Source organism: Nothoprocta perdicaria, unplaced genomic scaffold (genome assembly GCF_003342845.1).
Source record: "Nothoprocta perdicaria isolate Ctin4 unplaced genomic scaffold, notPer1 scaffold_204, whole genome shotgun sequence".
NCBI classification, from domain to species: Eukaryota; Metazoa; Chordata; class Aves; order Tinamiformes; family Tinamidae; genus Nothoprocta; species Nothoprocta perdicaria.
Window position 1 is genome coordinate 12,661 of NW_020455250.1, and position 14,074 is coordinate 26,734.

General features: G+C 36.8%; 1 protein-coding gene across 1 annotated transcript in view; it reads left to right on the plus strand.

The window, feature by feature from the left end:
- GPHN (gephyrin) overlaps positions 1-14,074 on the plus strand; it is a gene marked incomplete at its 5' end in the record, with an annotated part of 40,013 nt that overhangs the window by 10,822 nt on the left and 15,117 nt on the right. Inside the window, 4 exons of the mRNA XM_026038206.1 lie at positions 230-349; positions 2,534-2,592; positions 2,930-3,083; positions 3,940-4,061. Of these exons, the coding sequence (XP_025893991.1) occupies positions 230-349; positions 2,534-2,592; positions 2,930-3,083; positions 3,940-4,061 (455 nt within the window). The remainder of the gene's footprint in view (positions 1-229; positions 350-2,533; positions 2,593-2,929; positions 3,084-3,939; positions 4,062-14,074) is intronic.

A 14,074-nucleotide genomic window follows, 5' to 3' on the forward strand; every position in this document is an offset into this window, starting at 1 on the left:
ATATGAATCTACTTAATGGGGAAAGTATTAAGCCATGTGACCTAACAAGCAATCACCCAAGCCTAATCATACCTAATTACAGCCTAATTGCAACTGCAGATATCACTAGCAGTATATCAAGAGTCATGGCGTACAGAAGAATCTTAATCTTTCAAATTGCTTCTGCAATGTTCAGATGACTGGAGATTTTTCTTCTTAAAAGTAAATTCGTTTTTGTTTTATTTTTCAGCCAACTCAGACTGTGATGCCTGGTCAGGTAATGCGAGTTACAACAGGTGCTCCAATTCCATGCGGTGCTGATGCAGTGGTGCAAGTGGAGGATACAGAACTCATCAGGGAATCAGATGATGTGAGTGACTAGTTAAGATTCCTTGTGCTTTTGTGTGCAGTAGCATGTGGCTCATGGTACAATCCCATCAGTATGAATCAATATGTATTTTCCTACAGAAATGGTGATCTCAGAAGTTTGAGGATGTTCACATCTGCTCCTAGTTTCAATACTACCACTTCTCAGGCTAAAGTGCTTGTACCACAGAACTTCCTGTGCTTTTCTCATCTCAGTGGCTGAATACCTTCAGGAAACTCTTTAGGGACACAGTGGTTTTTCAGGGTTTTTTGAGGGGGGTTGTTTCAAATTGTCCAGTACATCTTTGGAGAAGTAATACTGGAAAGATCCTTTATGCTTGTAATTCAAAGCAAGGGGATTTCCTAACAACCTGTTGCCATTAGCAGTTGGGTGACTGAATGGCGACACATGTTGTTGCAAAGTCTATCTCTGCACTGCATTTGGAGGATTTGTGAGAATGTATCTTGTACATGAATCTTGTTATAAACATATATATATTCAGAATCAGTGCTTTTATTGCATAACTGTTGTTATATTGTGTAACAAGGGAAGTGAGTATCCCCAGAATTTTTTAAGTCATAACTTTGTCCAACAGACTTGTGTGCTCCTTTAGAATGAGAAAATTACTGAATTTAAAAGCTCTGAAAATCGGGAAATTGATAAGGTGCATACTCCCCTAAAATACAGCCTTAACTCTGTATTTGAACGGTTTTTCCAAGATACTTGTAAATCTTATTAGCAGTCTACCTTGCAGTTAATGGGGAATACTACAGAAAAATATATGTAATACATGTAGTACTGACTGTATACACATTGTCTTAGTGAAGCAAAATGTGGGGTTTTTTGTTTTGCTTTGTTTTGATGAAGCACAGGAGCCATTTATAGACAGCTGTATCCCAAAGAGGCCATCCCAGACTTTCTAAGCATTGTCCTCTCTTTACTCCTGTTCAGACATACATCATAATCTGTTATTTCCTACTGCTTCTCTGGGTGACTGTCTTCCTGTTTTCCACTTCTGGTGTCCATGTTCTCCTCTGCATCTGAGAACACGTTATTTTGCTATGTACTTTAAACTCTAAATTTCTTGGCCTCTGCCTTCCATAGCATCCTGCCAAAGTATAGTTAGTTCAGTCTAGTTAGCTTGTTTTTAATGCCTCATTGACCATATATTTCAGGAATGTTTTTGTGTTAAGAACTTCTCCAAGACCGGGATTTAACTGAGATGAACTCTCTGACATCTAAAATATGTTCTTCTGAAAGCACAAAGAGTGCCTTTTAAAAGGAGCTCCTTGACCTCTAGTTGTGGTAGCAGTACTTGAGCATCATAGCAGTGATTCCTCATTTGACTCCAGAACTCACATTCTGCCAGGTCTGAAAGGACCAGTCAGCAGAGAGGGTAATTGTCATCAGCTTGCTAATGCACAACCACTGAGAAACCAATCTTTGGAAGAGCTCTTCTGCACCCTTTTTATTGTGAGTTTTTATGTCAGTGTGTAGGATAAACCCATGTGATCAATCAGAATAAGAACAAAAGATAGATACTACATCAAGATCGAGCTTCGATATGTCAATGCAAATGCTGACTGACAACCATCAGAGTAAACCACTCTACCATAGTTGAAAATATGTCAATGCAAAGCAAAAATGCTTCCCAATATACAACAAATGGAAGATGTTACCAGAATAATGCTGTATCTCCCTGTAAACCCTCCTTCTAACCACCATGAATTATTTGTCATTCCAAGAGCATTTGGGGATATCCACTAATTCCATAAATAACAACCTGTCAAATTAATGCTCTTTTCAAACCGCCATCTCTGAAATTGTTCAAGTAGATCAGATTGAGATTAGGAGAAAGAATCCTTTTGGTATACCAGGTCAACATACAAACACAGAAAAGATACATAAACACAGGCATCATATAAAAGGAAAGTAAAACTATTTATTCAGTACTGCTCCTTCACTTGCAACCTCCTCAAAGAAATCATTCTTACAACCTTCTTTAGTCTTTGCACACACAGCCTGTTACAGTCCTGAGGCACAAATGAGGAGCACAGTGCTGAGGGTCGAACTGTACCGCTGCAGCATGATGAGTCCTGTGAGCTGTGTAGGTTTTGGAGAAATGAACTCAGATTAATATTGTTTGAATAACCCAGCTGACTTCACCTGCTCTTCTTGTTTCTGCAGGGCACTGAAGAACTAGAAGTTCGAATCCTGGTGCAGGCCCGACCAGGCCAAGATATCAGGTCTGTAAACAGCCTATTTTATAAACAGTTAAATATATCTGTAAGGAATAGAAAAACTGGTGAATTTTTTTAATCACAGAATCATTATGTTTGGAAGAGACCTCTACAGATGATCTAGTCCATCCCCCCTGCTCCAGCAGGGACACCTAGAGCACGTGGCACAGGGTGGCATCCAGATGGGTTTTATATTATTTGACCAAAAATAATACTGAACTTTTGACAATCTGACTAACAAACCTGCTCACATATTCCTCACCTTGAGTCAGATCAGTCAAGGAAAAGTACTTTCAATCTCATTCTGTTTTTCTTTCCTTTTTTTCTGTACTATGGTTTTCAGACCTATAGGACATGACATTAAAAGAGGCGAATGTGTGCTGGCTAAAGGAACCCACATGGGTCCGTCCGAGATTGGCCTCTTAGCAACTGTTGGAGTAACAGAAGTAGAAGTTAACAAGTTTCCAGTGGTCGCAGTCATGTCAACAGGGAACGAGGTAAGAAAAATACCTTTAGAATCAAGGTGTGAATGACAGTTTCTTCTGCCGGACAGGAATAGTGTTTTGAACAGGGAGTTCAACCCCGTTTCCAGGTAGATTGGCCAATTGCTGATGAGCTTATGATGACATGAGGTTTTTCTGACAATGATCAGCCCATAATCAAGTTACTGCATTTACTTCTTCACAGAATTATTGATCCTTCTCTCTCATGTCTCACACATTTTATTTGCCAAAATTTTGATAATGTATCCAACCTTGTGCCAGCTGTTTTCTCCCTGCCAGCATAAAGCAGAACCTGTTGGGGAGTCATTACTGAAATGAAATCAATCTGCCAGTCATTACTGAAAGAATAATTCCTCTTGAACAGCAGTCCTCCTTAGCTGTTCTGCAATGGGGAATTATCTGCAAATACATTTGCAAATGCTGTGCTGTAGTACTCTGTGCCTTCCTGGAATCTTATATGCAACTTGTCATCAGTACCAACAGAACTTCTCTTGAGATATCACACCTGATTATGCCTTTGTGAAGGCATAAACATTTTATAAGAAACATCTTATATTTTAATACTATAAGCCCTAATTAGCATGTTTAAGATAACACAAACAGAAATTTTGGTTGTGCATGTTGAAATCCAGACAATCACCTATTGCTGGAACTGCATACCAGCATCCTATTCCTCTTTGGAAACACATGTCTTATTAATTTAATATGTCTTAATTAATTTAGATTTACAGAATCACTTTACACGAGAGATATCTAAGAATGTTATATCCAGTCTGAAGAATAACATTTTCACCTGTGTAAAGACACAGTACTCTGAAGAGACTGACTGATAATATGCCTGCTTTTATAGCTTCTGAATCCTGAGGATGACCTCTTACCAGGAAAGATTCGAGATAGTAATCGTTCAACTCTCCTAGCTACAATCCAAGAACATGGCTATCCAACAATCAACTTGGGAATTGTGGGAGATAAGTAAGTACCACATGTTAGTAAAGATGTCATTTAATGTTCATGCAGTGCACTTAATGGCATCTATGGAACAAAAGACCAGAGAAACTGTCCTTTGTTGCAAGTAACAGTGTTATGACAGAGCACGTTTTGGAGAAAAAAATACCTTTTTTCTTAGAGAATTAAATAAGTCTGTTCTAATATTAAGGAATCATTTGAGAAGTTTATTTTTATTGACTGTTGTTTATCTAGTTTTGTGTTCTGTTTATTGAAACCAATGCGGATTAAATTATACTGCTGCAGCATCATCACAAACATCTAATATCTATAAGGACCCTCCTATGAGGGGACATTTCTAAAAGAACAGTACTTTTTTTTTTCTGATCCAATAAAGGGGGAAGGAAAGTTTCCTTTAGAGTTTATTCTCCTTACTAAAATTAGAGTATAAAATTTTGTCAGATTGCAAATCATCATCTTTTGGGGAAGGCCTCATTGTTGGATGTTGCTGACCATTTCCAGATGTATGTCAAAGTATTTAAAAGAATCACTTTTTTTCTTTTCCTTTACTAATCTCTGGATTGATTGCTGCAAAGCAGAACCCTGTAATCAGTCTTTCTGTTCATCTGACAGTGATTGCTCCTTGTTTCCCCCTGGTAGTAAAGCCACATCTCCTGTTGAGATTCTCTTCGATAAATGATTGAAGTGTTTAGTCTTTTATCCTTTGCAAGACTGTGCAATTCCAGTCATCAGGGGTTTGAGTTTCTCAGCATTAGATTTCTCCTCAAATTACTGAGCCTCAAAGTCTTTGAACTGTCTTTCTTGTTTCTCATTTGGGGTACCAGACCATCTGACAGACTTCAAGGAGTTCACCTTCACCTATCCAAGCAGCAGGGTATTGCTTGTGGCTAGGTAGAAGTAAAGCCGGACAAGAAGGAAGAAATAAGGAAAGATTCTCTTTTAGCACCCATATTTCACATTGGTTGATAGTCTTAAGTAAATAACAAAGTGTCATCACCAAAGTGTCTGTTTGCACATATTAAAGCCCCAGACTTTTGAAGAATTTAGATATTGTTAGATTATAAATAAAGAAGTCTCACAAGACTTGTCAGAGGCAGACTTGGAACTCTTTTTCAGTGTTGGTGTCAAAATATTTTCTAAACTTTTTAACTCCATCACTCTCATATCTAAGACTGCTCTCAAGCATTTTTCCATATGGAAAAGATGCACAGAATGTCACAGTGATCTTGCCATAGCAAAAAGGCACCACATGTCACATGATGAGATTATAGCAATCAAAGTTTTATCTCATGTCCTTCTCAGTTACCCAAGTTAAGGTGCTTGGAGTAATTCACAGTGTTATGAAGGAAGGGACACACAAGGAGCCATAATGATTCTTCTGCTCAGCAAGAGGATAATCATCTCTGTAACAGGTACAGATATAATGTGAATGCAGAGAGACACATTTCTCAGTATTAAGAAGGACCTCTTTTTTTTTTAATTTAGAAAGTGACTCTTTCTGTGGTGTGTTTTAGGCTGACATGGAGTGGTCTCGACCAGTAGTTATAGCACAGTATACACCAAAACATATGATTACTAACTAGGGTCTCTAGGAATCACGACAGAATTCCCATGCAGAGGAACATGGCTAGTGCTAGGAACAACTCATCAGTCATTTCAAAACCATTCTTTTCTAATGGAGGATCTGATGCAAAAACATGGCTAGCTTGGCAGAAAGGATATGAATTGGCCAATGGTTTTGCAGAACTTGAAACAAATTGAATTATGGCTGCTGGAGATACAGCTGCAGTCAAAGTATTCATATATGAAATGTGACACAGCAACCATAGTGGATCTTAGGGGAAGGAACCCTTTTGGATGCTCTCATTGCATTCATGGGCACAGTGTGTCTGTGCAGATAATTAATCTCAAAAGCTCTCAGAAATAGATAGCTTTAATGAGATATAAATGAATTCTTTAACTTTTCTGGCACAAATATGTCTTTTTTTACTTGTTGGTTGCTGTCAGAAAAACAGACTAGAAATACATGCATCACTCAAAGGTAGACAAGTGTTTGCAGCTTTGATTGAAGTTACAAAAAGATTGTCTTGAGAGACTGTCTTAGCGAAGGTGATAGGAGATCTTTCTTAAACTTTTTCATGCTTGAGAAGTTATTTTTGCAGAGGTGCTTACTTCAGCTTGCAAATTAGAGTGAGTCTCCAATTCTATAGTGATTTTTACACTTTGCAATAAGTTTTAAAAGAATAATGTGGTACTGTCCCAGACACAGGAATTCTGTCTCAACAGGGCTTCTGGCATTCTTCTCCCATTCATGTACCCACCTTTGGTATTTACAGCCAAATAAATCTGCATTTTTGTATTGATTATAAGGGAAATCTGAGTAGGCAAATTAATTTGATGAAAAGTATGATATTATTTCCTTATGTAATAATTAGTGAGCATATGTTGCCCTTACGGATATTTCAGTACGTATCCTTCTGCCTAAAATGACTGTTGTGATGGAGTGCCCTGGCATTTGATCACAGGTCTTACCAGAGAGACCTTAAGTAGAGCACAGATTTAAAGTTTTAGTTAACATGTTTATAGAAGAGGTAAGCAAACCCTCAGTGTCTGTTAAATGGTTTACTTGGGTTAAACCATAGATTATGCATCTTTGTGTGTGCTTATGTGTATGTGCAGTTTTGTTTGTATTTGTAATATGTGTACAGGTAGTGAAAAAAAAGAGAGATTTTATATGCCTGCAATACTTGTGCATGTAGTAGAAATGCTAGCAAAGGATACTTTTTAGAAGCTTCAAAAGCTTGTCATTGTTTATTTGAAGACTTCTCTGTGAAATATTTTCCCCTCTCCCATATTTTACATTTTAGAGATTGTATTCTTCTTTCTTTTTTTTTTTTTTTCTTACTTTTTGTTTATACATTTTACTTTCAATGATTGTTATCACATATACTGAGAATGTCACTTTCTCTACAAGCTAGAAATTGACTGGTGTTTGAGAAAGTAGTCAATAGGAAGCATAATAGAGTGTAGTTACTTCTGTCATGCATCAAGTTTTTTAAAAAGCATGGAAATTCTGTCAGACACATATAAGGAGCTAAAGCTGAAGTGTGAAATTCTTTGAGTTGTATTCACAAAGACAAAGTTACAGGTAAGTATCCCTGTTTCTCATTTCAGTATATGAATCATGCATATGTAAGAAAGCAGTTTGCCCAGATGAAACAGATTCACAGTGGCAACTGCTGCAAATTTAACAGTTTGTGAGATTGTCATTGTTTATTTCTGTATTCATAAATTGTATATAGGATTCAATATTCAATATTAAAAATATCTACTCCAAAACATATAGATAAATCCTAGTATTAAAATCCTAGAAGTAAGCAACAGAAGAAAAGAACAAACCTAGAAAATGTCATAAAGTGAAATATATCGCTGGCTAAAAGCCGATTTTCTCTATTTGTTTTAGCAGATGAAAAACAAGCACATCTCTGAGGCACAAAGGGTAGATGTTTTTGGAGAATAACTCCAAACACAAAGAAATAATACAAAATCAGAGAAGGAAGGAGTTTTCTACTTTGGTTCTTGCTGTTTTGTCTTGCATCTTTGTCTGAATCACAATCACTTCTTGCTGAAAAGTTACAATTTTTTAATTAACTAGTAGAAACTATGACTTCTTCCTTGTATAGCAAGGTCAAGTAAGAAATGCTTCTTGGTTTAATTCCCTTAGCTTATATTCTGTGGAATTATTTGGTTCTTTGGAAACTATTACTTAAAATAAATAGTTACATCTCTGTTCTCAGTTGTAAACCTCTATTAACTTAATTATCAGGATATCTTCGTCTGTGAATTTCATTTCTGTTGTTCTTTATATCATTGTTTACTAAAGCTGTAAAATTTAGGCCCAGCAAAATGTGTTATAGAAGTGGGCACTTGTTTTAGAAAACCATTTTTAGCTATTTTCCTTCTATTGGAGACTCTTCTATTAGGCTTGCTAATGAGTTTTGATCATATGATGAATTCAGTTCTCTTGTCTGTTTTTTTACCTTTTGTTTTCATGAGTGCATTTACCCCTTCTGTGGTTTCTTTTCCCTGTTGTTCTATTTTCCTTATCATTTTTCACAGACACAGATGTATGACATTAGCTGCTTACAGCTATATTTTTATTTATGAACCTGTGGTTTAACAATGGAGAGAGAAAGAAACTTCTAAATTTTGAGACACTTTAGAAAAATCACATTATCTGCTCAATTACTTTAAATGTTGATCAGAGTAGCTATAAATCCAGCAGCATTCTAACTTTATTTTGCATTGTGTAATAAATCAGTATATGAGAGTATTTTCACCTTAGAAGTGATTATTTTCTCACTTATGTGCCTCTCTCTTATGATACAGTTTGACATAAAGCTCCCAATTGGCAAGTAAACCCATTAAAAATCATGCTTGCTGTTGTGACAACATTATTATATGATATCTCTAAAATAAAGACTTTGTTAGACTTCCTTCATATTTCAGAAGGAATATTAAGACCTTATTCAGGGATTTAGTCTGCTTGGATTTTGTGTTTGCCATCCAAATAGAGGCTTAAATCTTTTGTGGTTGTGTGGGTTGTGTGTAATTATCAGTATTATAAATCCAATGGAACATTTGGAGTGGAGGGTGAATGATGGAGAAACTGTTCTAACTCTGACCTCTTGTGCAATATCAGTTGACGTATATCACATGAGTTATAGGCAGAATTTAGCTACAGAATCTTAGCATCAGTTTAATGTCCAGCTTAGCTATGATCAAATGTATTGTAAAAAATAGTTACACATATCATCTAATAAATTACTGAAAGAAAAGGTCTATTAGAAGAAAGACATGAATTCAAGTACTGCTGTATTAGTTTTTATTAAAAAAAGGCTTCAGTTCTACATCTGCTTAGTGATGGTGTCATAAAGTTTGATCACGGCCTAATGAGTCCAGGTACACCGAGTCTGAAGGTGGTTGAGATACAGAGGTCCTGTCTTTCATCATACCTTGTCAAAGAATTTTCTCCTTTCTAAGTATAAATGTTAACTATCTATAGCAACCATTTGATGATCTGTAGGGCAAACCTTACTTCAGATATGTTGTCATATGTGACAAGTCATCTCAACTAATGCACATATTGGGATCTGAAAACACAAAGAAAAATCTGAGTCAAACTAGAGGTGAGAAATAAAAGAAATTCTGAAATTTGGCAGTACTTGTCCCAGGGCGTCTTCGATACCAAGAGGAAACTACACATGAGGGTAAAATTTCAAGCTGTGAAGCTTACTAGTGCAACTGTTTGGCATTCTTGTAACTGCCCTTAACAGCAAATCCTCAATTAGCACTTATAAGTTATTTTTAGCATTATATTTATCTTTGGTATTGGAACACAGTGTTAAGGTCTGATATTCCCAGGACAAGAAGACATTTGTAAATTAGTAAATTATATAAAACTCAGAGTACAGTCACTAAGATTTTTTTAAGGTGGTTGAGAAACAAATTATATACTTAACAATGTAAGAGCTCAAGCTGCTTTGTTCTATCAAGATGTGGTTAACAGGATGACTTTATTATTATTCCCACTGTTAATGAGCTACAGGCAGAATAGACTTTAAGTTTCCAAGAAGCAATTGTTGGATAACAATGATAATCAAGTTCAAACTGGAAATAAATTTTAATAGTCAAAGTAAATAGTCATTAGGAAACTGTAACAAATGATACTAATAAAAAGATACTAATTTCAAATCAAGATTGGATATTAATTTGAATGAGATCTGCAGTTCAAACAGAACCAAATTCTTGGAAGCTCCGAGGCCTAGTCAGACAAAATTATCAAATTGATTTCGCCTAGTCTCAAATAATCTCTTAAATCTTATTTCCTGCCAGCAGTAAATGTAACAAAGTTTTCAAGAGAATTAAATTAATTTTGATCTTATACTGATGGGCAACATACAGCAGAATCACAAATATTGTCAGAATTAGCTACAAACAACGTAAGGGTGATCTGTAAAGGCAAAATGGCAATCAGACCTTAGACCATCTTAATATGTAGAAAAAGTAATTTTGAACTTCTTTGGAAAAGCAACAAGATCCTTTCAATTTCCTTAAAATAAGTAAGGAAATTTGCTGTGTCATTTACTCGCACCTGTAGTTTCAGTCTGCCTTCTTGAAGAAGACTATTGCAAGAGCTGAAGTATTCTTGAGAGTTTAGGAACTTGCCAGAAAAGTTACTGATTTTTGAGGCTGCTGTCCTTAATGTCCTTAACCAGACTGGAAGCCAGAAATGTGGATGTCTTTTGTATGTCACTTCCTGAGATACAGTTATCCTGTACTAAGAAATGAAGACTGACTTTGCCCTCTGGCGATGAATAGATGAAATGATGACCTGAAGCCATTTTAAAAAATGGTCATCCTAGGAAATCTGTTAGAGGCATCAAAAATTATAACTTCAATAGCTTAGTGTTTCTCTTGTAGTGCGTATGTGTAGCAGTATTACATAGTGAGTCCTCCCCTCATATTCCTTAGTCAAACAAGATCTGTGTGTGCTCAGAAAAGATCTTTGTAAAGATGGACTACCACTGCCATGTGCTTTTGCAGCATCAGCTGAGCCTGGCATGGGTTTTGGGGATGGGAGGGTAGGTTACCTCTCCAAACAGCTAAGAAGAAAAGGCTCAAGAACTCTTGCTTAATGACTGTTCATGACTGGGTCCGTTTTAATCTTGAGTATTTTAAGTATGTGTGAGCAAAATGTTTTAATGGGAGCCTTCTCCAGAAATTTTTTCCATTATCTGTGGTTCTCCTCCCAAAATCTCAGTGTGTTTAACACACATCTTTTTCTGGACATTAAGAGTGAAGAAGTTTCTCCATAGTCTGCAAGAAAAAATGAGCTACACTTCATAGGCATGCCCAGTTGGGCCTGAATGCTTCTGTAACTTTATTCTTCATCCTTTTGAGAAGCTTGTCCAAACTATAACAGAAATGTGTGTTCTTATACTCCCCTTCTCTCCTGTTGGCTGGCATTATGGAAAGGAGGCATTTCCCATGATGTTTTTGAATATCCTGAGCCACCAAGGGGGACATGGCTGGGCACAGAGCATTCCTTTCTCCTCACGAGCCTCTTTTCTTCCCTGGCTCTTTATTACACCCCTTCTGCTTCCTTTACCCTCAGGAAGCCAGATGTTTTTAAAGAAGAAGGGACACAGAGCGTCCAGAACACTGCGGAGAGAGGCCTACCAGATTGGTGAGCACCATTTTCCAAAACGCGTGGGACGCTGAGGCACATGCATGCTCACAGGCAGGCTCAGCTAGATGTCTGTCAGGGCTGGATGCAGAGCTCTGGGCATGGACTCTACCAGGGTTTGTCGTGAGCTTGCCAATGACATTTTATCTGTCCAGACAGGCTTTAGATAGCACAGGTTCCGTGTTGCTCTTTCTACTCCTTCTGCTCACTTAGTGTTAATAAAATATAGTTTACTGTACTTACAGAATTTGCATTATGTCTTAATAAACAAAAATAGCTATCCTATTACATTTGATATTTTCTTGAAAAAAAAAAATCTGGTTTAAGACATAGCTGATGACAAGGAAAGATTTTAGAAGGCCTAACATGTTTTCTCTTGGAGAAAGATTTTTTTTTTCAAGTGACTCAGACGTGATTCTATAAAAGGTGACACTTTTCAGAGTGTTTTCACTTTATTTTGAAGCATTTCCTGTTTATTGTGTTTCTATGTACAGTCCTGCAATTCAAGAGCAGTTACACTGTTTACGGTGAGGATGAATTTAGCTCTTGTACTCTTATATAAAACCAAAGCTATAGCAAAATGATGATTACGTTAGAAACTTCTTGCTAACTATACCAAGCCATCATGTGTCAGATTCTGTGATATTTGCTACTTTTTAAAGCACTTAATGCTAGTTATATTAATTGGAATATTTTACTTTCATTTCATACTTTACATGTGATGCCAGTATAAGGCAGTGCTGTTATCTTCTTGCATGAGTGCTCTGAAAGAGAAATAACAGCAGCACCATGTTTTCCCTTTCAACCTAGCAGTGCAGTCATCCTTACTGATATGAGCAATTTACTTGACATTGATTACTCTATTGTGTAGTGTAATCTTCAGTCATGTTATTTCAACCCAAATGCAATTGCTGAATACTTTCCACTTCAAAAGTGAGGGTTTTTTTAGTGAATCCATGTAGACTAAAAAGGAGAAATGCAATCAAACCAATGATCTCTATCATAGAAAGCTCACCCAACTTCTTGGAAAAAGTAAACAACTTCTGGTAAGTATTGGGAAAAAAATCTCCTAAAGTTCTTTGTCTTCAGGCAATAAAATGGCCAGGGAAATGAACAGAAAACAGCACTTCTCAAGTTTTCTCTTACATGCAGTGGATACACACTCAGCATGAATACTGGCAGTGTCACAAACCTCTAAGCATCATGCTTTTGTCTTCAGACACAGGAGAATTAAACACTCAGAACAGATTGCCCTAAAAAATACTGAATCCTTTGACATGTCATTTTACTCCAAGGCAGACACAACCAAAGTGCTCATTGAGTAACACAACAGCAAAGCACCGGAAGACCACTGCTGTCAAAGCTTTGGTCCTGTAAAATATTCAATTCCAATACTGAAGAAAAAAAAATCACAACAATTTGTAAGTAAATGCTTGATACCAGTGGTGCCATCAAATGCTTGATACCAATGAGATACCAGTGAGACCAGATCAAGACCCAGCTATCAGCAGCCTAATGCCTTCATGAGGGAATGTGCTATTCAACACATAGGCACCTGGCTTCTACAGCATAAGGCCTTTCCTGTTGTACTCCCACTGTTACCTCCATTTCTAACATCTCTGATCTTTAATCATTGTAGCATATGTGCTCAGGGGAGTCTTCTGAACAGTTCATCAAGACAGCAGAATAAAGTATGCCAACCATCTAGACACATAGAAAAAGAAAAAGACATTAGATCTCATAGAAAATTCAACAGAAGAGTTGAGCTTGAATTTTAAGATCATAAATGTGAATATTAAAAAAAGATTGTTATGGAAAATAGTGTTCTTATTTGCAGCAGCATCAATCCAAAGCAATCAAAAGGAGCAGCAAAAAGCAACAGAGACAGATTTGGTCATGTTGCTCATAGACAAAAAAGACATACATGAACTTAAAAACACATACTCATTCAAAAGCTACTGTAATTTTTCCAGCTTTGCTTACAAGCTGCATGTATTTTTAAAGAAAGGTTATTGCAGCTGTTCAAAATGAAACAAGGAAATACTACAGAAGGTGGAAGAAATGAGAAGTACCCATATGTTTCTAGACACATCATCAAAATCAGAACAGCTTCTGCTTTAGAAAAGCTTATTGATCAAAACATTCAAAACCCACTCTATAGAAGCTGGTTTGCAGTTGGCTAAACCTAGTAGGACAGTTGTTTGTTATTCTGCATCCTGCAAATTACTCTTCTCAGCTATGATGACAGAGTCCTAAGTAGATGACAGACTTTGTCTTTATGTCCAGCTCCATCTGTCTATTGATTTTGAGATGTCCCCTCTACTGAATGAGCACAGGAGGAGAAGTGAGGGTTAATCCTAAAGTGTCAAACCCATATGCAGTCTTTCCTCAAACAAAAACATTACTGAGCTTGATGAGATCTCTCTGAAGTTGATGCGTATGGTTTGCTGATTTTCTTTTTTACCTCTACATTCTTTTTGTTTCTAAGGCATTTCATCATTTTTCTGGCTTTGAACTAGAGACTTTGTTCAGATCTTTGCATATAGAAGGAATTCTGGATAGGTCTTTGCATGTTTGTAAATATCTTTTACTGGGAAATCTGTTTATCAGAGAATAGACTTCAGACAACACAGAACCGGCATGAACCAGTCTCCTGGGGTCACATGGAGTGGCCAGAACGTGTTTCTGTGGGCAGCTGCAGACCCCACGCAGCCCCTCAAAGTTCATAGTTGGTATCTGTGGTTTAGAGGAGCAGTCAATCTGCTTTGTT